The sequence below is a fragment of the Theobroma cacao genome, chromosome 5 (assembly GCF_000208745.1).
Source record: "Theobroma cacao cultivar B97-61/B2 chromosome 5, Criollo_cocoa_genome_V2, whole genome shotgun sequence".
In the NCBI taxonomy this organism is placed as follows: domain Eukaryota; kingdom Viridiplantae; phylum Streptophyta; class Magnoliopsida; order Malvales; family Malvaceae; genus Theobroma; species Theobroma cacao.
Window position 1 is genome coordinate 32968022 of NC_030854.1, and position 21388 is coordinate 32989409.

Genomic DNA, 21388 nt, shown 5'->3' on the forward strand with positions numbered 1-21388 from the left:
TCTTCATTTATCCTATTTAAAAAAGAAATGAAGCAAAAGATTCACATAAGCACTTGTTCATTAATCACAAAAGATTCATTGCAACTATTTCCAAACAGCAAGAGGTATTCCCAAATAGCAAATTAAGTTCATAACAAAAATGAATAATTAAAGCCAAATAAAATCCCCTTTAACTAATGAAAAATATAGAGCATTCATTAAAATTCCACCGATGGACATCACCATTTGCTCAGAAAGCAAATTCCACAAGTAAAGCCAGAAACTTTTATTCCTCTAATGTTAACCATTAATGAGCCGAAATGATCAAACAACCTAAGCTCGCTCTCCTCTGATCTTCCTAGCTAGCTGGATATCCTTGGGCATAATTGTAACCCTCTTAGCATGAATGGCACAGAGATTAGTATCCTCAAACCGCCCAACGAGATAAGCTTCAGTGGCCTCTTGAAGAGCAACGACAGCGCTGCTTTGGAACCTCAAATCAATCTTGAAATCTTGAGTGATTTCTCTCACCAGCCTCTAGAAAGGAAGCTTCCTGATCAAGAGTTGGGTACTCTTCTGGTACTTTCTGATTTCTCTCAGAGCCACAGTTCCTGGCCTGAAACAGTGACGTTTCTTCACTCCTCCGGTTGCCGGAGTCGATACAGTCTTGAAATCTTGAGGGATTTCTCTCACCAGCCTCTAGAAAGGAAGCTTCCTGATCAAAAGTTGGGTACTCTTCTGGTACTTTCTGATTTCTCTCAGAGCCACAGTTCCTGGCCTGAAACAATGAGGCTTCTTCACTCCTCCGGTTACCGGAGTCGATTTGTGAGAGGCCTTTGTGGCTAGCTGCTTACGTGGGGCTTTGCCGCTGGTTGACTTTCTAGCTGTTTGCTTGGTACGAGCCATTGGTAGGAAAGTTGATAGTAAACAAGAATGTTTAGTTTGCGAGAAAGTAAGTAAAAATCGGAGAGATAAGTGTGATGATGGAATGGGTAGGATTTGGCAGGATAAATGGGGGGAATTTGGCAGAAGCGGGAAGAAGTGAAAATTTCGTGCTTGTTATGAAAGATTTTAAATGGACAAATCTTAACCGTAGAGTGAAGAAGTTATTAACGGCTCTTAAGTTGTTGACGTTGCGATCCGTGTGCAATGAGAACTGACCAATAGGATTTGTTCTTGTAAATGGCATTGCTTCTCACTTATTGGTGAAAATGCGGCATTAGTTTAAAGCTTTGGCTCCATTTCATTTCGGAGTGGATTTGTTTTAATTGGTTCTGGGTCTAATTATTTTGATAAATTAAAACATAATTTTGGTTTAATTTAAATTATTGTAGGAAAAGGTTATACATATATATATGTCTAGTTTAGTCAAATTAAAATAACTAGAAAATATAAAAAATAGTTATTTTAGGATCAATATCAATGATGGGATGTCCATTTGAAATGAGAGAAGTCGTAATTCTGAATGAATTTCTTTACGTTAAGGATTTCGATTAAGACTCTACTAGTTTAATGAAAAAGTCCTAATTCAGAATTTCGATGTTCTTAATTGTAAATAAATAAAAAATTATACATACTTAATCACCAATTAATCAAAATAAACAAATAAAAGAAATAGGAAATTAATGATAACAATAAATTTGTTAATCATAATAATACAAAAATGGATAAAATACATATGCATAAATAATACTAATTACGGATAATAAAAATACGTGGCATAAAAATATGATTTTGGGCAGGTAATAGAATTGGTTAAAGTCTAATTCATTTAACATGTGGTCAGAAGTTCAAGTCTTTACCTTAACACAAATTTAAATATTTTAAATTTTATTAATAAATTAATTTTTTTGTATTACTCAATATAAAACATAATGTTATATTACTAAATTTATTATATATATATTAATGATACAAATTATATGTTAGACTTTGATATATATTACAAAATTTGTATAATTAATTATCAATATAATTTTATAAAAAGTATGATAATAACTAATAAAATTAATAACTGTAATCATATAAATGAAATTTACAATAACCTTACATATAAAACATATTAATATATATATATATGTAGGATATTTTAATATCTCATAAACATACATATATATATATATATATATTAACTTATAAAGTTATATCAATTAAAGAATATAACTTGTACTTTCATATTAATACAATAGGTTATATATATATATATTTTGTGAATAATTTGTATACATAGATATAATAAATTAATATATTTTAAATATATTATATTAATAAGTTTATTATAAATCTATCTTCTTAATTTATATATATTAACTAATTACAATTAAAACGTACATAAAATATTATTATTTTTTGTTTAATTGATTATTATATCTTATCATGTATTTTTATAAAATTAACAAATTTATTTTGTTCTTTTTATAAATTTTTTAATGTTAGAAAATTAATGAATTTGGTATTATTAATTTATAATGTATGATTCAATAAAGTTTAAAAAAATGTACAAAATTAATCAAAGGAAAACATTCTTAAACTTTTAAATATTATAAACTTCAATATGTATGTATTTACTTTTGTTAATATCTATTTTTTATAAAATATTAACAAAATTTATAAAAAAGTATAAAATATTTTAATAAAAAAATTAAAATAATACTATTACCAACAGAATTTTTCAACGGAATCTTCCGTTGGAAATAACTTTTTTTAACAGAAAATTCCATTGGAAATTTTACCATGTTTCAAATTTTTGTTAGTCTTTAAACTTTTCAACGGATTTTCAACGGAAAATTTTGTTGGAAATTCATTGGAAATTCCATCGGAAAAGGTGATGGCATAAATTTTTTTGGTCAAAAAAAAATTTTCCAACGGAATCGGAAAAATTTGTTCAAATTTTCATTAAAATTCCGTTAAAAATCATTTGAAAATTTTCAACGGAATTTTTTCCGTCGATAATAAGCTGTTTTCTTGTAGTGGTACATGGCATGTAACAATAACATTTTTTCAATATGGCGTGTAACATCATGGTGTGTAACATCATTAAAGATAATTTTGTCTAACTTAATTAAAAATAATTAAAATTATAAAAAGAGTTACTTTTAAAAATATCTTATTTTTAAAGGTTATTTTGTAAAATACCCCTAATAATAGTAAATTCTTTCAAGTGTTTGATTGCTCTCCCCTCATCAATTTCTTGCCTTATCGGTTTGACCTCCGTTACAACTCTGAGATATTCCCATTCCTCTACAGCATACCAAAAGCCTGAACCATTCCTCCTCTACTTTCCGATCCCAATCCGATCATAATTACGTCTACTCCTTTGTTCATAAACCCTTCCCAGTACTTCCCTGTTTGTCTTCAGCTCACTTGGTTAATTTTGGTCCCTCCTTTCCTTTGTTCTCTTGATGTCTATATTTCTAGTCAAAGCCTTTTACTTCGATTCTCTGTTTATCAAACTAATTCCTCAGCTTTTTCGAGTCTTTTTCCTATTTCTCACGATTTGAATATCGGGCTCGGTATCATCTTTCCTTGTTTTTCGTATTGTTTGGGTCTGCTCCCTTGTTGTCTCTGTTAGTCCCTCATTTATACTTTTGCTTGGGGGTTGAAACCAAAAAAAAAAAAAAAAAAAACCCACCGAAAAATATGGAAATTCCTACTGGCAGCGCTGGCAATCTCGTTAGCGAAATTGCCAAATTCATGTTCCTCCAAATTAAGCGTCGTATCAGTTATGTATTCCACCATCAGAGAAGGGTTGAGACTTTTGAGGAAAAAGTTCAGAGGTTGAAAGAAAGAAGAGATAGAGTGCAGCATGATGTTAATGCTGCTAAGAGGAACGCGGAGAAAATAGAGATCGGCGTCGAGAATTGGCTGATCGAAGTGGACAAGATAATCAATGAACGGGCGAAAGAAATGAAGGACCTTGAAGACAAAGCAAGGAACAAGTGTTTCATTGGCTTGTGTCCCAATTTCAAGTCTCGTTACCAGCTTAGCAAGGAATCAGAAAAAGATGCCAACGCTGTTGATGAACTCCTCCAACAAGGTGAATTTGACAAAGTATCATACCGTGATCTTCCTCGAGCCATAGTGGATGCATCTCCTAAAGATTTTGAGGCCTTTGATTCAAGAAAGCAGGTTTTTAACGAGATAATGGAGGTATTGAAACATCCTAGTATCAACATTATAGGGGTGTACGGAACGGGTGGTGTGGGCAAGACCACACTTGTCAAAGAAGTTGCTAAAAAAGTCAAAGGGGATAAGTTATGTGATGTGGTGGTTATGGCAGATGTAACTCAGACTCTTGATATTCAGAAAATGCAAGACCAAATTGCAGAGTCATTGGGTTTAAAATTAGAAGAAAAGAGTGTGGCTATAAGAGCTAGTCGATTGCACGAAAGATTGAAGGAAGAAAAGAAGATTCTTGTTGTTTTAGATGATATTTGGGCAAGGTTAGACCTGAAGGAAGTGGGAATTCCTATTGCAGATGAACATGAAGGATGCAACATCCTGCTTACGTCAAGAGATCTCAATGTTTTACTGAATGGTATGGATGCTCAGAAAACATTTCTAATCGATGTTTTAAAAGAAGAGGAAGCTTGGGATTTATTCAAGAAGATGGCAGGGAACAGTGCTGAAAGTCCTGAATTGCGGTCTATAGCTACTAAGGTAGCTGAAAAGTGTGCTGGTCTGCCAATCGCCATTTCAACGGTTGCAAGGGCTTTGAGGAATAAAGCTTTGTTTGAATGGAAGGATGCTTTGCGGCAACTACAGAGGCCTTCCTCAAGCAACTTCTGTGGGGTACCAGCAGATGCATATGCTGCTATAGAGTTGAGTTACAATCATTTAAAAGATGAGGAGCTCAAACAGGCTTTCTTGCTTTGCAGTCTACTTGGTCATAATGCTCTTATTCAAGACATGCTGAAATATAGCATGGGTTTGGGTCTATTTAGTAGTGTCAACACAGTAGAAGAAGCACGAGATAGATTGTTGACGGTGGTGAGTAACCTGAAAACCTCTTGTTTGTTACTTGATAGTTACACCGATCAGTGCTTTGATATGCATGACCTTATTCGTGATGTTGCCATATCAATCGCTTCTAGGGAGAACCGTGTCTTTGCATTAAACAAGGAGGATGTTCAGAAAGATTGGCCAAATGTAGAGGCAATGAAAAATTGCGACAAAATTAGTTTGCGTTATGCTAGTATTAGCAAGCTTCCTGATCAATTGAAATGTCCAAAACTTACATTTTTCTATATGGGTAGCAGGGATCCTTCGATGGAAATGCCAACTAACTTTTTCAATGAAACGAAAAATCTTAAAGTTCTAGATTTGACTAAAATGCATTTTTTGTCCTTACCTTCCTCCATTTCTCTACTATCAAACCTTGGAACATTGTGCCTCGATCAATGTGTGTTGGGAGATATTGCCATTATTGGAGAGCTCAAGAATTTAGAAATTCTTAGCCTTTTGAAATCTCATATTGAAATGTTACCCAAGGAAATTGGACAGCTGATTAAGCTAAAGTTGTTAGATCTAACTGGTTGCACCAAACTCAAAATAATTCTCCCAAACATCTTATCGAGTTTGTCTAGACTAGAAGAATTATATATGGGTAACAGTTTTGTTCAATGGGAGACAGAGGGACACACTCAACGAAGCAATGCTAGTCTTGCAGAATTCAAGGCTTTGTCTTGTTTAACCGCCTTAGATGTTCATATCCCTAATGCCAAGATTATTCCAAGAGATTTGTTCTTTGAAAAATTGCAAAGATACAAGATTTTCATAGGAGAAGCATGGGATTGGGATGGTCAGATTGAATACTCGACACTGAAACTCCAGCTAAATACAAGCATTCGGTATCTAAATTATGGATTGAAAATGTTATTGAACAAAGTGGAACATCTACATCTATATGAAATGACAGGTGTCAAGATTTTGCTATTTGAGTCAGAACATAAGGAATGTTTTCGACAGTTGAAGAATCTTCATATTCAAAATGGTGCGATGATCCAATATATCATTAAACATATTGATGTTGACAAAATTGAGTTTCTTCAACTACATTCCTTGACGCTTCATGGTTTGCCAAAGCTCGTTAGCTTTTGCTCCGGATGCGACGATTCAACTTCCATTTCTCCAAAAGAGTTGCCACTTTTCAATGACAAGGTATTTAATATTTTTCGTTCACCCAAAGGCATAAATATTTGTCTCATTTCCAACTTGCTTTAGATTTTATATTCATCTTTACAATATTTCTCCAAAAAATAAACAGGACAAAGGAAGTACTATGTTATACTTGTTCTTCTATAAACTCTTATATGATAGCTATTGTCTTAGTTGGTAGGATTGATGGTTTAACAAGAGAGTTTATATATATATGCCAATATTTCTAAAATTATGCCACTTGATATTTTACTGACAACTATAATACACACACAAAATATATTTTCTTTTTCCAAGGCATATATATATATATTAATAAGACGATTTTTATTTCATGTGCTATTTAAAAATCTTGTAACTTCTTATCATTCATTTCTTTTAGATCTCTTGATTCTCCTTAATTTTCTGTCCACTCTTCTTCCACCATTTCCCCACTCCCATAAACATAACTTTTCACTTTAATTATTTTTAAGAAAAAAATATAATTGTTGTATATAACATTTATTTATCTTTTTCTTTCACCTGCACAGCGAGTGGCATTCGGCCAGTATTCTTCAAACTACACATTTACACATTAGAGTATCAGGTTATGACTTTAGTACCATCTTAACGTCCCTTTAGTAGATAAAGAGCTGTCATCTGGTTTTCTTGGTTTTTTCCTGTCGCATCGTGTTAGGTTTCAGCCAGAACTTAATTTTTGTATAGGGGCTGTTCTTTTTGTGGGTGCTGCCAATTTCATTTTGAGCAGGTTGTATTATTTTGCAATTGTATAGTTATTGACTCTTCTCTAAGCTAGTTTTGATGCCAAAAGGGGTCTTTACCTACTAAAGTATAAGACTCTTCATGGCATTCTAGTTTTTGTTATCAATAAATTACCAACTTTAAAAAAAAAGCATCCTTTTTTTTTCTTAGCTAAGTAGTGTCTTTGATTTTATGTATTATGAACCGGAAATGTTGATTTTAGTGTATTTTATATAAAAATATTCATTTCTTAATATTATTGATGATCAATTGTTTTAATGTAAAAAATAAATATGTTATATATTTTCAGTAAAATTTAATTCAATAGATATTTTACAATTATTAAATTATATTTATTATTTTAATAATAAAATAGTAGGTGACAAACATCACACATGACCTTTCACAGCATGTTATTTGGTATTAATTCAAAGTTCATTGTGCAGATAATGTTTCCTAAGTTGGAGAAGCTAAAACTATCCTCAATCAACATTGAAAGGATATGGCACTACCAACTTCCCAGCGGGTCTTATTCGATGCAAAATTTGACGAGCTTGATTATTGAGGGATGTGACAACTTAAAGCACGTATTATCGTGCTTTATGGCTGAATGTTTGCAGCAGCTCAAAAGCTTTGAGGTAATTGATTGCAGGTGCATACAAGAGATAGTAGCAACGGAGGAGATAAAAGAAGATGGAAAGAGAGCTACAATTTCATTCCCTCTATTAAACTCCCTAAAATTAAAGGCTCTTCAGAAACTCATCGGATTTTGCCATGAAAATTATTTTCTTGAATTCCCATCCTTAAAGATTCTAGAGATAGAGCACTGCCTTAAATTGAAGGGATTCATCAACAAATCTATGAGTAAAGATATCACTATTGGCAGTACTACTGAAGCGCTGTTCAATGAACAGGTGAATTTCTTAATGTGCTTTGCATTTTCTTTTCTTAGCTATTTGTTTTCTCTTTCACTTGCTGTTGGAATTATCTCTGCTTATGATCATTTTCACATTGGCTGGTAGGTTGCTTTTCCCAACTTGGAGAAAGTGACAATCTCTCATTTGAGAAACGTGAAGAGGTTAGGGTTTAACCAATTTCATGCGGATTCTTTTTATAAGATGAAAGAGTTGAAAGTTGAGTACTGTGATGAGTTGTTGAATATTTTTCAATCTTTTGTTCTTGGAGCATTTCAAAGACTTGAAATACTAAGAGTAACTGATTGTGGTTCACTTGAAGAAGTGTTCGAACACCAAGTCCACGGGCTAGAAATCAAAGATACGTGTGATGTGGCCTTACAATTAAAAGAAATGTATCTCTTTCGTTTGCCAAAGTTGAAGCATGTTTGGAACAAGGATCCGCAGGGAAATATTTCATTTCAAGCTCTACGTGTAGTAGATGTTTGGAAATGTTGGAGTTTGAAAAGTCTGTTTCCATTTTCAATAGCCAAAGGTCTTCCACAACTTGAAAGCCTTGAGATTACTAGTAGTGGAGTGGAGGAGATTGTTTCAAAGAATGAAGGATTAGAACAGGAAATTCGCTTTGAATTTAATCAGTTATCCTTCCTTAGCCTTTGGAATTTAACAAACCTCAAATGTTTTTACTCAGGAAGGCACACCACTGTTTGGCCGGCGTTAAAAAATTTGAAGACACATCGGTGTGGGAAAATAAAGATACTTGGCCAGCTGGAGTCCCATATCCAACAACCACTTTTTCATATTGAAAAGGTACAAAGCCTTTACTCTTCCTTTGGAGATGTTCATACATTTTACTTAACTCATCCATTACCTCAATAATATACCTAATTTTTCATTGGGAAAATACAAAATAATTAAAATAATCACTTGTATCAAATCTTATAACCTCTGACAACTACAAATTTTAATTCTAAAAAAATTATTAATAGGATTAGGTTATAAATTTTTTATATTTTTATAACTTAATCTTCATATATTTTATTTTTGGCATTGAATATTATTGATGATAGATTTGTACAAACTCTAAAAGATTGGGCTCCCCTCTATGACCTTTTTATCTATTACCTTTTAATTTACACCTATTATTACGGTTAACATGAGTAGCATCCACCCATAAATTGTGAACTCATAATTACGAAATGAGGGTAAAGGTGTATTGAAAACTAGTTGGTTGAAAAGAATCATTGAAGGGTGTCGGACCTCAACCATAAAGGAGAGAGGGGATGTCAACCAAGTTTCTAATTGATTATCATATAAGCCTAAACTGCTTTCCACTAAGATTTTTTTTATTGTGTTAATTACATATTTGCTATCCGAAGTAAGCAGAATAAGTATAATCAAATGTTAAATTTTCTTAGTTATACCTGAAATATAATAAGTAATTGTAATTATATTGTAGTATTAATTAATGAATATAGTTTTGTTAAATTTTGTCCCTTTCAATTTTTTTCTCAATTAAAAAATTTTGACATAATACTCAAAAGAACCTTTGAACTACTAAAAAAAAATTAAATAAATTTTTATTTTTCTATTGCATTCAATCAAGTTCTTATTGTTTTTTTTTTTTTTTTGGATCAAGTTCTACCCTTACATGGTGAGCTAGATTGGAAAAGAAATACCACCATGCATGAAAGAACTTAGCCTTCTCCAACCCTAATTTAGCCAATGAGTCAACAAGATAATTTGCTACTCTCAAAGTGTGATCATAATCCTTTTAACGGTCCTTCTAGGCACTCTTCGGCTCTTCCCCATTTCACTATTTGCATCATTTTCTTCCTTCCACCGTGATGGATGGGGATGAAGAACCAAAGACTAATTCCTTCTCACCCATGGACTATGGACTAAGAACAGACTCGTAATCTTCAAGATTTTTAGTTCATGTATTGTGACTTATAGTAACACTAAAAAAGGTTAAAAACATATGGGCTCCACCTCCAATAATCTCACCTTATAGCTTCTATTTCCCATTACTAGATTCACTATTTCATCAATATTCAACTTTGAGCTAGTGACTATTTGCATTGCACCTCTAACGAAGGATTGAAATTTCAATGAATCACCATCTTAAAAAATGAACTCCCTAATTGTGTTAGCTAAGTTCCAGAATGTAAAGACATCCCATGCATGCAAGGGACCCTGTAACAAGCCACCTATGACTTTCTACAAACTGTAACAATCTCTTCTAACCATTCTTAGATGTTTTCAATCCACTGTCCAAGCCATGTCCATTTTGAATTTTTCATGGCTTCATAGAAGCCCTTATCTTAAAATGTTATCAAGAATTGTTTTCTTGAAATTCTTTTGACATGAAGACCTGAGACTCCATCTTTTTCAAGGCTTCATATATAGAAGCCCTTGTCTTAAATGTATTTTCCAATAGTCCCCCTTAAGAAGAAGTGTGAATATTGTGAACATTTGTCTTACTTATCAGCTTGTGGAATTGTTTTGGTTGTAAAGCCTATGTAAACATGTCAATTATCTGCAAGTTAGTAGAGATGTGCTGTGGCTTAATCTCTACAGCCAGCACTTTTTCACAAATGAAATGGTAGTCCATTTCTTATATGTTTTATTCTTTCATGGAAAACTAGATTTGTATTAATGTGAATTGTCGATTGACCATCTTAATAAAGGTTCACTGCATCATTGTGCTCAACTCCAAAATCAATTAATAAGTACTTTATCCTTAAAATCTCACAACATGTGGAAGCCATTGATCGATACTCCACTTTAGCTGAGCTTCGAGCTGCCACTAACTGTTTCTTTGATTTCCAACTTACTAACAATTCCCCAATAAAAATACTGTACCCAATGATTGATTTTCAAGTGTTTGGGCATCTTGCCAGTCACTATCAACATAAAGCTGATATCCTCAAATTGGATCTTGACTTCATTAGGATCCCTTGCCTTAATGCTCCTTTTAAGTATTTCAATGCCCTACGAGTTACCATGAGATGTCCATATCTAGGTTTGTCCATAAATTGAGACAAAACCTACACTGCATAGGAGATATTAGGTCTACTGAAAGTTAAATATAGTAGCTTACCAATTAGTTGTCTGTAACTAGTAGGATGTGCTAGTTATATGTACTGAAATGAGCACTGCATCCCCCCAAAAAATGAATAAAGACATTTGACTGGTGCATTAGGGCCCTTTTTAACTACCAGAATGTGTTGATGCTTTCTCTTAATAACTCTATTCTACTGAGGAGTGTCCACACAAGATAATTGATGAATTATACCTGTCTTGTCAAAGAAATCAGTAAGTTTAAAACATTGGTCATTGTTTGATCTTAACCATTTGATTGAAAAATAAAATGGTCTTTGACCAATCATATTAAAGGAAGGAATAATTGTCATGACATCTGATTTACATTTCATTAAGAAAATCCAAGTGAAATGTGTGAAATCATCCACAATAGTAAGATAATACCTTTGACAAGATAAAGTGGGAGTCTCATATGGACCGTAGATGTCTACATGAAATAATTCAAAAGTAGCTTTTCAGCTTTGAGCATGGACAGGTAATGGAAGCTTTCTTTGCTTTGCCAAGGGAAAGATTTCACAAAGCATTTCATTTGAACCTTAAACATTTGGATATTGTTTAGACTATGATAGAGTATCACTAGTATTAGACTTTTGTTTAGGGGTTTTATCCAAAACTCTACTTGGTTTTGAGATTATCCGTGTTGAGATGCTGCCAAGTGCTCCTTGAGCAGCTGCTCCATTTGTAATTGTACATAATAGGCTCTTCTCAAGATAGCTTCTATGCCAACAGGAGTCTTCAACTCTCAACGTTTAAGACTCCCCATGGCATTCCAGCTTATCATTAATAAAAACTCATCTTTCAAAAAAAAAATTTTGGATATTGTTGATGTATTACATAAATCCTTTTCAAAGGAGCATGGCCTAACCTAAAATGCCTTAAATCAAAAGTTTTATGTCCTGCTCTACAAGCATTGATAGGAAAAACAAAAGGAAATTTGACAAGTTTATCAAAATGACATTTAGAAAAGTCCTGTTGATCTTTGTTATCTTGCATCAAGTCTAGCAATTACTAACAAGTCTAGCAGAAATGAAGTTACTTAATGAACGAGAGATATGATCAGTTGCACCTGATTTCATGATCTAACAAATTTGTTTAACCATGATAGTATTTACATTTCTAAATTTAGGAGGCATATTATTGTAGGTATTGAAATAAGAATGACCGAAAATGATACCTACAAAGGCTGAGTTTACTAGTGAATGCTTTGTTTGATGAGTGTTTAATGAATTGCTCTTACAATCATTACCAGTCAAACCATTCTCATTCAAGAGCTCCATCAACATGTGGACTTGTTGCTTAACGATAAATATCTAAGATATGGAACCAATGCCCCCAAAATTTTCCTCCTGATCAGATTGGAATTCAGCTCCAATTGATGATTCATTCTTTGTAAAGACATTGTTGACAACAACTTTACCCTTTTTAAAGTTGTTCTTTCCTTTTGTGAATTTGAAATTTCACAAAATCTTTAGGGAAGCCTGTGATTCTATAGCATTTGTCTTTGATATGCCCTTTCTTTGCACAGTGGGAGCATGTCAAATCTTTCTTGACTTTCTTCCCATATTATCAGTTGTGGTAAGTATTACAGAGAATTCAAACACTAGTTGTGATTGAAATATAAGGTTTCTATGAGTCTCCTCTCTCGAAAAAGGTCATAAATCTTATCTATCGCTGGAATGGGGTCCATAAGTGTGATTTGAGACTTAATGGCAAAGAATGATTCATTTAATCCATTCAGAAACTTGAAGACAATGTCTTTATAGGGAAATTGTTGATAGACAGCTTTGTCTTTCTTCGGGAAGGTTACAGGGAGATTTTTTTTTTTATCTTATATCTTTTGTTTTTGCCTTTTAATAATCTTTTATGAAGTAAAAGTAAATGATAAAAAGCAAGCAGAAAAACTATACACGTATAAAACAAAAATGATATGGTAGATACATATAAATAAATAAAATTTATAGATATAAAATAAGGGCAATGAAAGAAAATTTCCAAAAAATTGGTTAAATCACCTGCACCAGCAACTCGTTCTTTTCTTTTTTAATTTTTTAGCGAGAGTTTCGCTAAGTGAAAATTTTAGTATCGTTTGAAGGCTTAGTTTATCATTATAAGTTCAACGTCTTATTGTTTGTTGATTTCTCAGGTTATCCCTCAATTGGAGGAAGTGTCGTTTAGCAGTGATGAGATCGCAATGATATGTGGTGACCAGTTTTCAGAAAATTTTTTTTGCCATATAAAAGTTCTTCAGGTTACTTGCTACCTCAGTGAATCTGCTGTTTTCCCGTTTTCTTTCCTCCAAAGATTTTACAATCTAGAAAAGCTTGAGCTGTTTAGTTGCAACTTCAAGGAGCTATCACCTTACGAAAGAAATGTTGGTGAGGAGAAGGAAGTCTGGATGCTCCCAAAATTTAAAAAGTTAAAATTGAGGTATTTACATAAGGTGACACATCTATGGAAGCAAGAGTCACCATTGGGTCATATTTGTGCAAGTCTTGAAACTCTTGAAGTTTGGAATTGTGATAGTTTGATTAATTTAGGATCATCATCCGCATCTTTTGAAAATCTTACAACTTTGGATGTCTGGAAGTGCAAAGGGATAGTAAAGTTGATTACATCCCCAAAAGCCCAAAGTTTGGTGCGTCTTGTCAAAATGAAGATAACAAAGTGTAAAATGATGAAAGAAGTAGTTGCGAGCGAGGGAGATGATGAAGCAACAGATGAGATTATTTTTAGAGGGTTAAAATGTTTGGAACTTCGTTGTTTAGCAAGCCTCAGAAGCTTTTGTTCAGGGAATTACACCTTCAAGTTCCCATCATTGGAACGAGTGATTGTGAGCCAGTGTCCTAGATTGAACAGCTTTTGTCATGGAGCTTTAAGCACACCCAAGTTACACAGAGTACAACTCGTGCCGACACATTATAAAGGGCGTTGGGTTGGTGACCTTAATGCCACCATAGAACAGTTACACGAGGAAAAGGTATGTTATCGAATTTTTTTTTTTGAAAGGCATCATCTTATTCTCATATCGATTATTGAGATAATTTAAGTGAACATTGAACTACACCTTGAACTTAAAGTCTATATCATTTGCTTTACCTTTCAACGATTTTTTTAGAAAGTGAAAGCCGATAACAAAAGAAACTTATAAACTTAGCAACAACCACACTAATTTAGGTTTTAATAATTTTGCTTTTGCCAATTCTTTTGTCATTCACAAATAGTAAAAATGTGAATACACTCCCTCTACTCCAAATCTTTTGACTGTGCGAATGTCAAAAAAGACCTTTTAATTTTAATGTATTTTATATTAATAATTTTCAAATCTTTTAATGGTATTAATGTTCAACGGTTTTTAATGCAAAAATAAAAATAAAAATAAAGCAAAAGAATTATAGAAAATTTGTATGGAACATGGAAAAAGAAGAGCATTTGGTGTTTAAAAATTAAAAGAAAACATAGTTTTAGAAGGTTACAAAAAGGAAAGATTTACAAAAAATGAGTTTGATATGGTGATTATTTTTATTGGTGAAAACTCATTTTTCAAATCTTTAATATTTAAATTAATTGCATTTGTATTGAAACATAGAAAAAGAACAATTAAGGAAAAGTGAAAATAATAACCAACTCACCGAACAAACAGAGGCATAAGTTTTTTTGGGTACACAGAAGCAATGGAGTTCAGTTTCTTAGTTGTATTTGTGCTATAATGTATCAAATATAATTAATGTATTACGTATGTTAGGTTGGATATCGAAGTCTAAAGCATTTGAAGTCATCAAAGTTTCCTGAGTTGGTGGACATATGGAATAGAAATCCTCAAGAAATTTTAGACTTGAAAAGCCTTGAATTTCTAGAGTTTTGTAATTTCAACAACTTGGGATGCATATTTAACCTCTATATGGCCGTAAGCCTTGTGCGACTCCAACAGCTGGAGATAAAGAAATGCAATAAAATGGAAGCAGTCATCAAGGAAGAGAGATCAGTTCTTGATGAGGAAGCAAGATTAGATAAGATCGCCATTTTCCCTCTTCTAAAATCCATTTTTATCGAGTGTTGTCCTGACTTGACAAGCTTTTATTTGGGAAGTCCAGCTCTAATAGAATGTCCATCCTTGGAAATAATTGAGGTAGCTCGCTGTCCCAACATGACTACCTTTGTTTCTATATTTCCAAGACCCAAGGAGAAACAAGCAATACTGGGTGATGCAATTGAAAGAAACGAGGATGACCCTGATATTCTTACTGGATTTTTCTGCGATAAGGTTTGTTTTTTATTTTTTTTGTTCTCTTTTGTGAATCTTCATTTTTACATTTAATTTTAATCTTACTCCCGTGACGTGCCCATTGTTCTTTCTAAACTCTAGCTGTGCATCTTTCTCTCTAGTAAAATCAAAATATCTAGCCGTAATTCCATGTGCCATTTACGTTAAATTATAAAATAAATAAGACAACTTCCTCATACCAAATAAGAAGGAATTTCAAAACCATTTAATATGGAATAGTTCTTCAACCAAAACTGCTATTTATCTATACCTATACTAATACATATACTTACAGACATACATACATACATATATATATATATATATATATATGTTTGTAGATAATGATTTAGTTTATTCTCAATTGATTATCGTTTAAAGACAATAAATATAGTTTTTTTTAAGACAAAATCTTTTAAATTTAAAGTATTATAAGCGTTCACTTTTTTTTATGTAAAGTTATATTTAAATCTATTGAAAAAACTTTTCTTTGATAATATTGAGAGCTAACCTCTACATAAACCATTCATATGCTTACTTTAGCAATGTGACGATTATTATGCTTGTCCTTTTTTAATAATATTGATTGTTTAAAAATACCGGATATCAATTTTGTTAATATAAATAATTACTATGTTAAATAAAATACAAAGGATATGTGGAAAGGATTTTATTATAATAGAACAGGTGGACTCTTCTCAACTGCCTTTGCTTTTTTCTTTTATCTATTTGTCTCTACGTATGATCATTTCTCACATTGGCATGAATTTGATATGATAGGTTGCTTTTCCCAACTTGGAGAAAGTGAGAATCTCTCATTTAAGATACGTGAAGAGACTATGGTATAACCAACTTCATGCAGATTCTTTTTGTAAGATGAAAGAGTTGAAAGTTCAGTACTGTGATGAATTGTTGAATATGTTTCCGTCTCATGTACTGAGAGTTTTTCTAAGACTGGAAATACTAACAATAACTGATTGTGATTCGCTAAAAGAAGTGTTTGAACTCCAAGCCCAAGGGTTAGAAATCAAGGATAAATGTGATGTGGCCTTCCAATTAAAAGAAATGCGTCTCTTTCGTTTGCCAAAGCTGAAGCATGTTTGGAATAACGATCCCCATGGAAGTATTTCTTTTCAAAATCTACGAGGAGTACATGTTTTCCAATGTTGGAGCTTGAAAAGTCTATTTCCATTTTCAATAGCCAAAGGTCTTCCACAACTTAAAAGGCTTTTAGTTCAAGAATGTGGGTTGGAGGAGATTGTTTCAAAGAATGAAGGATTAGAACAGGAAATTTGGTTTGAATTTAATCAGTTATCCTTCCTTAAGCTTTAGAAATCAACAAACCTCAAATGTTTTTACCCAGGAATGCACACTACTGTGTGGCCAGTGTTAAAAACGTTGAGGACATATTCGTGTGGGAAGGTAAAGATATTTGAGCAGCTAGAGTCCCATATCCAACAACCACTTTTCCTGATTGAAAAGGTACGAGCCTCTACTCTTCTTTTGGATATGTTCATATATGTACCTAAGTCATTCAGTGCCTTAATAATGCATCCAACCCTTCATTGGAAAAATAAAATTAAAATTAAAATAATCATTTGGACTGAATCTTATCATATCTAAATTATAATCTCTAACAACTAAAAGTTTTAATTCTCAAAAAATACCGAGAAGAATATATAGCATTGAGCTTTCTAATAAAATTGCAGGTAAAACTACAAGTACAATGTAATTAACAATAGAATTAATTTTTGAAAGAATTTAAAAATAATTTAATTAGTTCAATTATTACCGAATTCAAAATAGTTCACCAACAATAATACTTACTTTGGAAAAGTTCTAATTTTACTTAGAGAATTATTCTGGCTAAAATACTAAAAAATTCTTTGAATTGCGCCTTTAAAATACTTTTAAGTAGTTTTTATTTTGAATGAAATCCATTAAAGTCCGTTTTCTACTCCAACTGGAGAAATTCAAGTTTGAATCCTCATATTGGTGGCACGAGATCAGTTATGAGGATAGTGGGGTTTTCTTCCCACTGTATAATCCCAGACTTTAGTTCGTTTCCATATCTACTTTATGTTCTAATATTTTTCTTGATTATCACATGATTATGCCTAAAAGGTCCTTCTTCAAACAACTTATTCACTAGGTAATTTGCATCATGCGTTTCTGTTGATCCATATGCTAATATTGTTGTAATTAATCACAGTGAAAAAATTTAAGCAAAACTTTTAAATATTTGATAAGATATTTTTTAACAGAACGTATCACTTATAGGAATTTATAGTATTGAGTTTTTTTTTTTTACTGAATTTGTTGACAATATTTTAACTGGAGTTAGTTTTTAAAAAGAATTTAAAAACTTTACGAATAAATTAAGTAGATTTGCAAATTATTATAAACATAGAAACTGTTTGCAAATAATGATAGAGCATATGTTTGAAAACATTATAACTTAATTAATATAGAGCAATAATTTAGTTCTAAACATTAAAATTAGATTAAATTATGTGTATTCCTACATAAATAGGAAATTTTTACTACAAGAATAATTTATGGAAAGAGAGATTTTTTATGTATATTCCTACATATAATCCTGATTGTTGAAAAGTTATTAAGCTCGATTGTTTTTTATGAGAGAAAAATTCAAGTTTTCTTTGATCAATTTCTAGTTGAAAGATTATCTCAACATTAATTTTTAAATATAATGTTATGTTCAATGCATGTATTTAAAAATTTCTAAACTTATCACACTAGTGGGTAGGACAGTTTTTACTCTCTTTGAAACATACAATTAATCTTGCCGAGGAAACATACCCATTAAATCTAAATATATAAAGAAATTTTGTGTAAAAATATTTCAAAGAGGGTCTCTCAGGCTATATCCATTCCATTAATTTGGTGCTTTGTTAACCTCTATATGCGAAAACGCAAACAACTAAATAGTACCTTCTGCTTCATGTATGAATTCAGTTTGTTATTGTTTGTTGACTTCTCAGGTCATCCCCCAATTAGAGGAAGTGTCATTTAGCAGTGATGACATTGCAATGATATGTGATGGCCAATTTCCGTCAGACTTCTTTTGTCATATAAAAGTCCTTAACATTTCTTGCTACCTAGATGAATCAGCTGTTTTTCCGTTTTTTTTCCTCCAAAGATTTTACAATCTAGAAATGCTTGCGGTGCTTGATTGCAACTTCAAAGAGCTGTCTCCTTACGGAGGAAATGTAATTGAGGAGAATGAAGTCCGGATGCCCTCAAAAATTAGAAACTTAATGTTGGATTATCTGCCTAAGATAATACATCTATGGAAGCAAGACTCACCGCTGGACCATATATGTGCAAGTCTTGAAACTCTTAAAGTTTGGAGATGTAACAGTTTGATTAATTTAGCATCATCATCCACGTCATTTCAAAATCTTACAACTTTGGATGTCTGGAACTGCAAAGAGATAGCAGAATTGATTACAGCTTCCAAAGTCCAAAGCTTGGTGCATCTTGTTGAAATGACGATTAGAAAATGTGAAATGATGAAAGAAGTAGTTGCAGACGAGGGAGATGATGAAGCAACATATGAGATTATTTTCAGGGAGTTGAAACGTTTGGAACTTCAATGTTTACCAAGCCTCAGAAGCTTCTGTACAGGGAATTATACCTTCAGGTTCCCATCATTGGAACAAGTGATTGTGAGTGAGTGTCTTAGTTTGAAGAGCTTTTGTCAGGGTGCTTTAAGCACACCAAAACTGGAAAGAGTACAACTAAACAGGACGGATTCTGAGGGGCGTTGGGCTGGTGACCTTGGTGCCACCATAGAACAGTTATACATGGAACAGGTGCTTTCTGATTTCATTAAAAATAATATATATTTATCACTTGCATTATTTGCCTTATAGCTTTCTAGGCCTCTTTGTATATCATCTAATGTTAATATCAAAGTTTCACCTCTTGATATATAGCTTCTATTGTGATTACAGAATGTTCAAATTTCTGAAGAAAAAACTGAGGATACCATTTAGGTGCCCCAACCTGGAATAAGGCTAAACGATGTTACACAAGAGAGACACTATTGCGATTACAGAATGTTCAAATTTCTGTCAATTAATTGAAGACAGATGGTGAGTTCATAACAAAAAAAAAAAAGTCAAATGGTGACTTCAACGTGCAGTTACTTCACAGAGCTATGGTCCTTATAGGTTGGAAGTGCATTTGTTGAAGTATGGCTTGTCTGCTGCCATTCCTCATATCTGTCAAGTTTCTCCCTTGCAGTGTTAGTTCATCAGCCTAAATTTCATATCCTTTGATTTTCTTGATTTTTGGTGTATGTCCATACTTTGCAGAAGACTTTTGTGTCTGTATTAGTTTTGTTATAGTTGAGATATTTTGTGTTTAAATGAAATTATTTGTACATCACTCATTAGTGGCACTCGTAATTAGTTACTAGAATTTGATATGATAGTGGAGGTTTCAATGTTAGTTCTATCCAATTTGTCTTCGTTTTTTGCCCATTGTTTTCAGAGTGTTAGAATCATCTATCGATTCAAAAGATAAATATGAAAATGTTCCAAATATTTGAGTTCAAAATAAGTTACTAAGAAAAATCAAAATGTTCTTACTCGGTCTCAGAGTGTATGTTCCTTGCTTTCTGTAAAGCATCCTGCTCTGTTTTGTTCAATTGCTTCTCTAAGGTGGATTCTTGTTGGTCACTCTTGTTAGAAAGAGAACATGGAAAAATAATATACTTGTATAGGCAATGGATAAGTTGAGATACAAAGAAGGACAGAGAATCCATCAAGGATAGTCAAGAAGATATATACTTACACCTTTTCTTTTTATTATACAAAATTATATATATATATATATATATTCTAAATCAACATTGAACCATCGATATTATCCGATTTAATTAAATAGTACAAAGAAACTATAGTACCCATTCTAGTAAACAACAACATTAAAATATATACAAACTATGTCTTCTAATATATATAGAGGAAATAGTGAGAAAAAGACCTCGTGATAAGGTGATTTCAGAAATAACCACACATATAAAGTTATCTGTTTCTAGTCAAAAATAAGCATGAGTAGACCAAAATACCCTTAAAAACATCGTTTCAATTAAATGCTCAGTTGTTTGAGCTATTTGCTTCTCGCCAGAGAAAAAATAGAAAAAAATAAAAATAAATACGCGCAGTTGTTTGGGCTCGGTCATCTTTCTCTCTCAACTCTTTGAACTGTCTCAACTCTGGCAAGTCTCTGTTGAGCACCATCATTGTCAACTCTCTCAGATCTCTGAACTGTATGAGCTCTGTCAACTCTCTATTGAGCACCATCGTCATCGGACTGTGGTCTATCTCTCGGCATCTGGCCACATTGTCGTAGATTAACAGACCCTATAGCAGAGATGACATCAAGGTACTTGTTATTGGGTTTATTTCTGCAACACACTTAAATTTTTGAAACATTTGGTGTAAATTAGAAGATGGATTAGAAACATTACCCAGAGTTGTTACACGCCATGCATCTATAACATGTGTTAGAGTTATTTTAGCGTGTCACGGCTGTTCCTAGCGTGTTGTGGGTTAACTAGTTTTTTGAGTTGTTAGCGTGTCACGGCTGTTCCTGGTGTGTCGTGGGATAACTGAATTTATGGGTTTTTGGCGTGTCAAGGTTGTTCCTGGCGTGTCGTGGGTTAACTGGTTTTTTGAGTTTTTAGCGTGTCACGGCTGTTGGTGTAACGAGTTAGTAATTACTGTGATTGGTGTGTCACGACAGTGATGCATGACGTCTCACGACTTTTGACTTGATATGCATGGTGTGTCACGACATTTGACTTGATATGCATGGCGTGTTACAACATTTTACGTTATATGCATGGCGTGTAACAACACGACTGACAAATTTTTGATCACAGCATGTATCGTTAAAATGATTGACAATATTTTTTTTTTTCAAAATTTCAGTGGGGTTCCTATTGTGCGACTTGTGATAAGACACGGTGATCAGTGGGTGGATGGCATTTACAAAGGTGGTGAGTCACGAATGTGGGGGGTTAGGAGTGATTTGTCGTTTGTGGGCTTGATGAAGTTGGTTGAAGATGTTGTTGGTGTAAACTCAGAAATTGACGAGATTGAGTTACATGCATTGATCAGTACACCCGAAGAGCTATCACAGCCAATTATCAAGGACGATGAGGATGTTTCATTAATTTTGCTAGAACAGAGGAATGTTC

The 21388-nt window shown here is 32.8% G+C and overlaps 1 protein-coding gene and 1 pseudogene across 1 annotated transcript; one reads left to right on the forward strand and one right to left on the reverse strand.

Annotated features, from left to right (window-relative positions):
- On the reverse strand, positions 175 to 1013 carry LOC108662072 (annotated as a pseudogene).
- LOC18599624 lies at positions 3169 to 19151 on the forward strand. Its single transcript, XM_018120530.1, has 8 exons — positions 3169 to 6138; positions 7323 to 7790; positions 7899 to 8600; positions 13039 to 13872; positions 14638 to 15156; positions 15937 to 16638; positions 18159 to 18992; positions 19134 to 19151. Exons 1-6 carry the CDS (start codon positions 3619 to 3621, stop codon positions 16486 to 16488), a joined length of 5595 nt encoding a protein of 1864 aa, XP_017976019.1. The 5' UTR covers positions 3169 to 3618; the 3' UTR covers positions 16489 to 16638; positions 18159 to 18992; positions 19134 to 19151.

Coding starts and splice junctions, on each gene's coding strand:
- LOC18599624 (XM_018120530.1), top strand. CDS start 3,619: ATGGAAATTCCTACTGGCAGCGCTGGCAATCTCGTTAGCGAAATTGCC. Junction 6,139..7,322: donor TGCCACTTTTCAATGACAAG/GTATTTAATATT, acceptor TTCATTGTGCAG/ATAATGTTTCCTAAGTTGGA. Junction 7,791..7,898: donor AAGCGCTGTTCAATGAACAG/GTGAATTTCTTA, acceptor ATTGGCTGGTAG/GTTGCTTTTCCCAACTTGGA.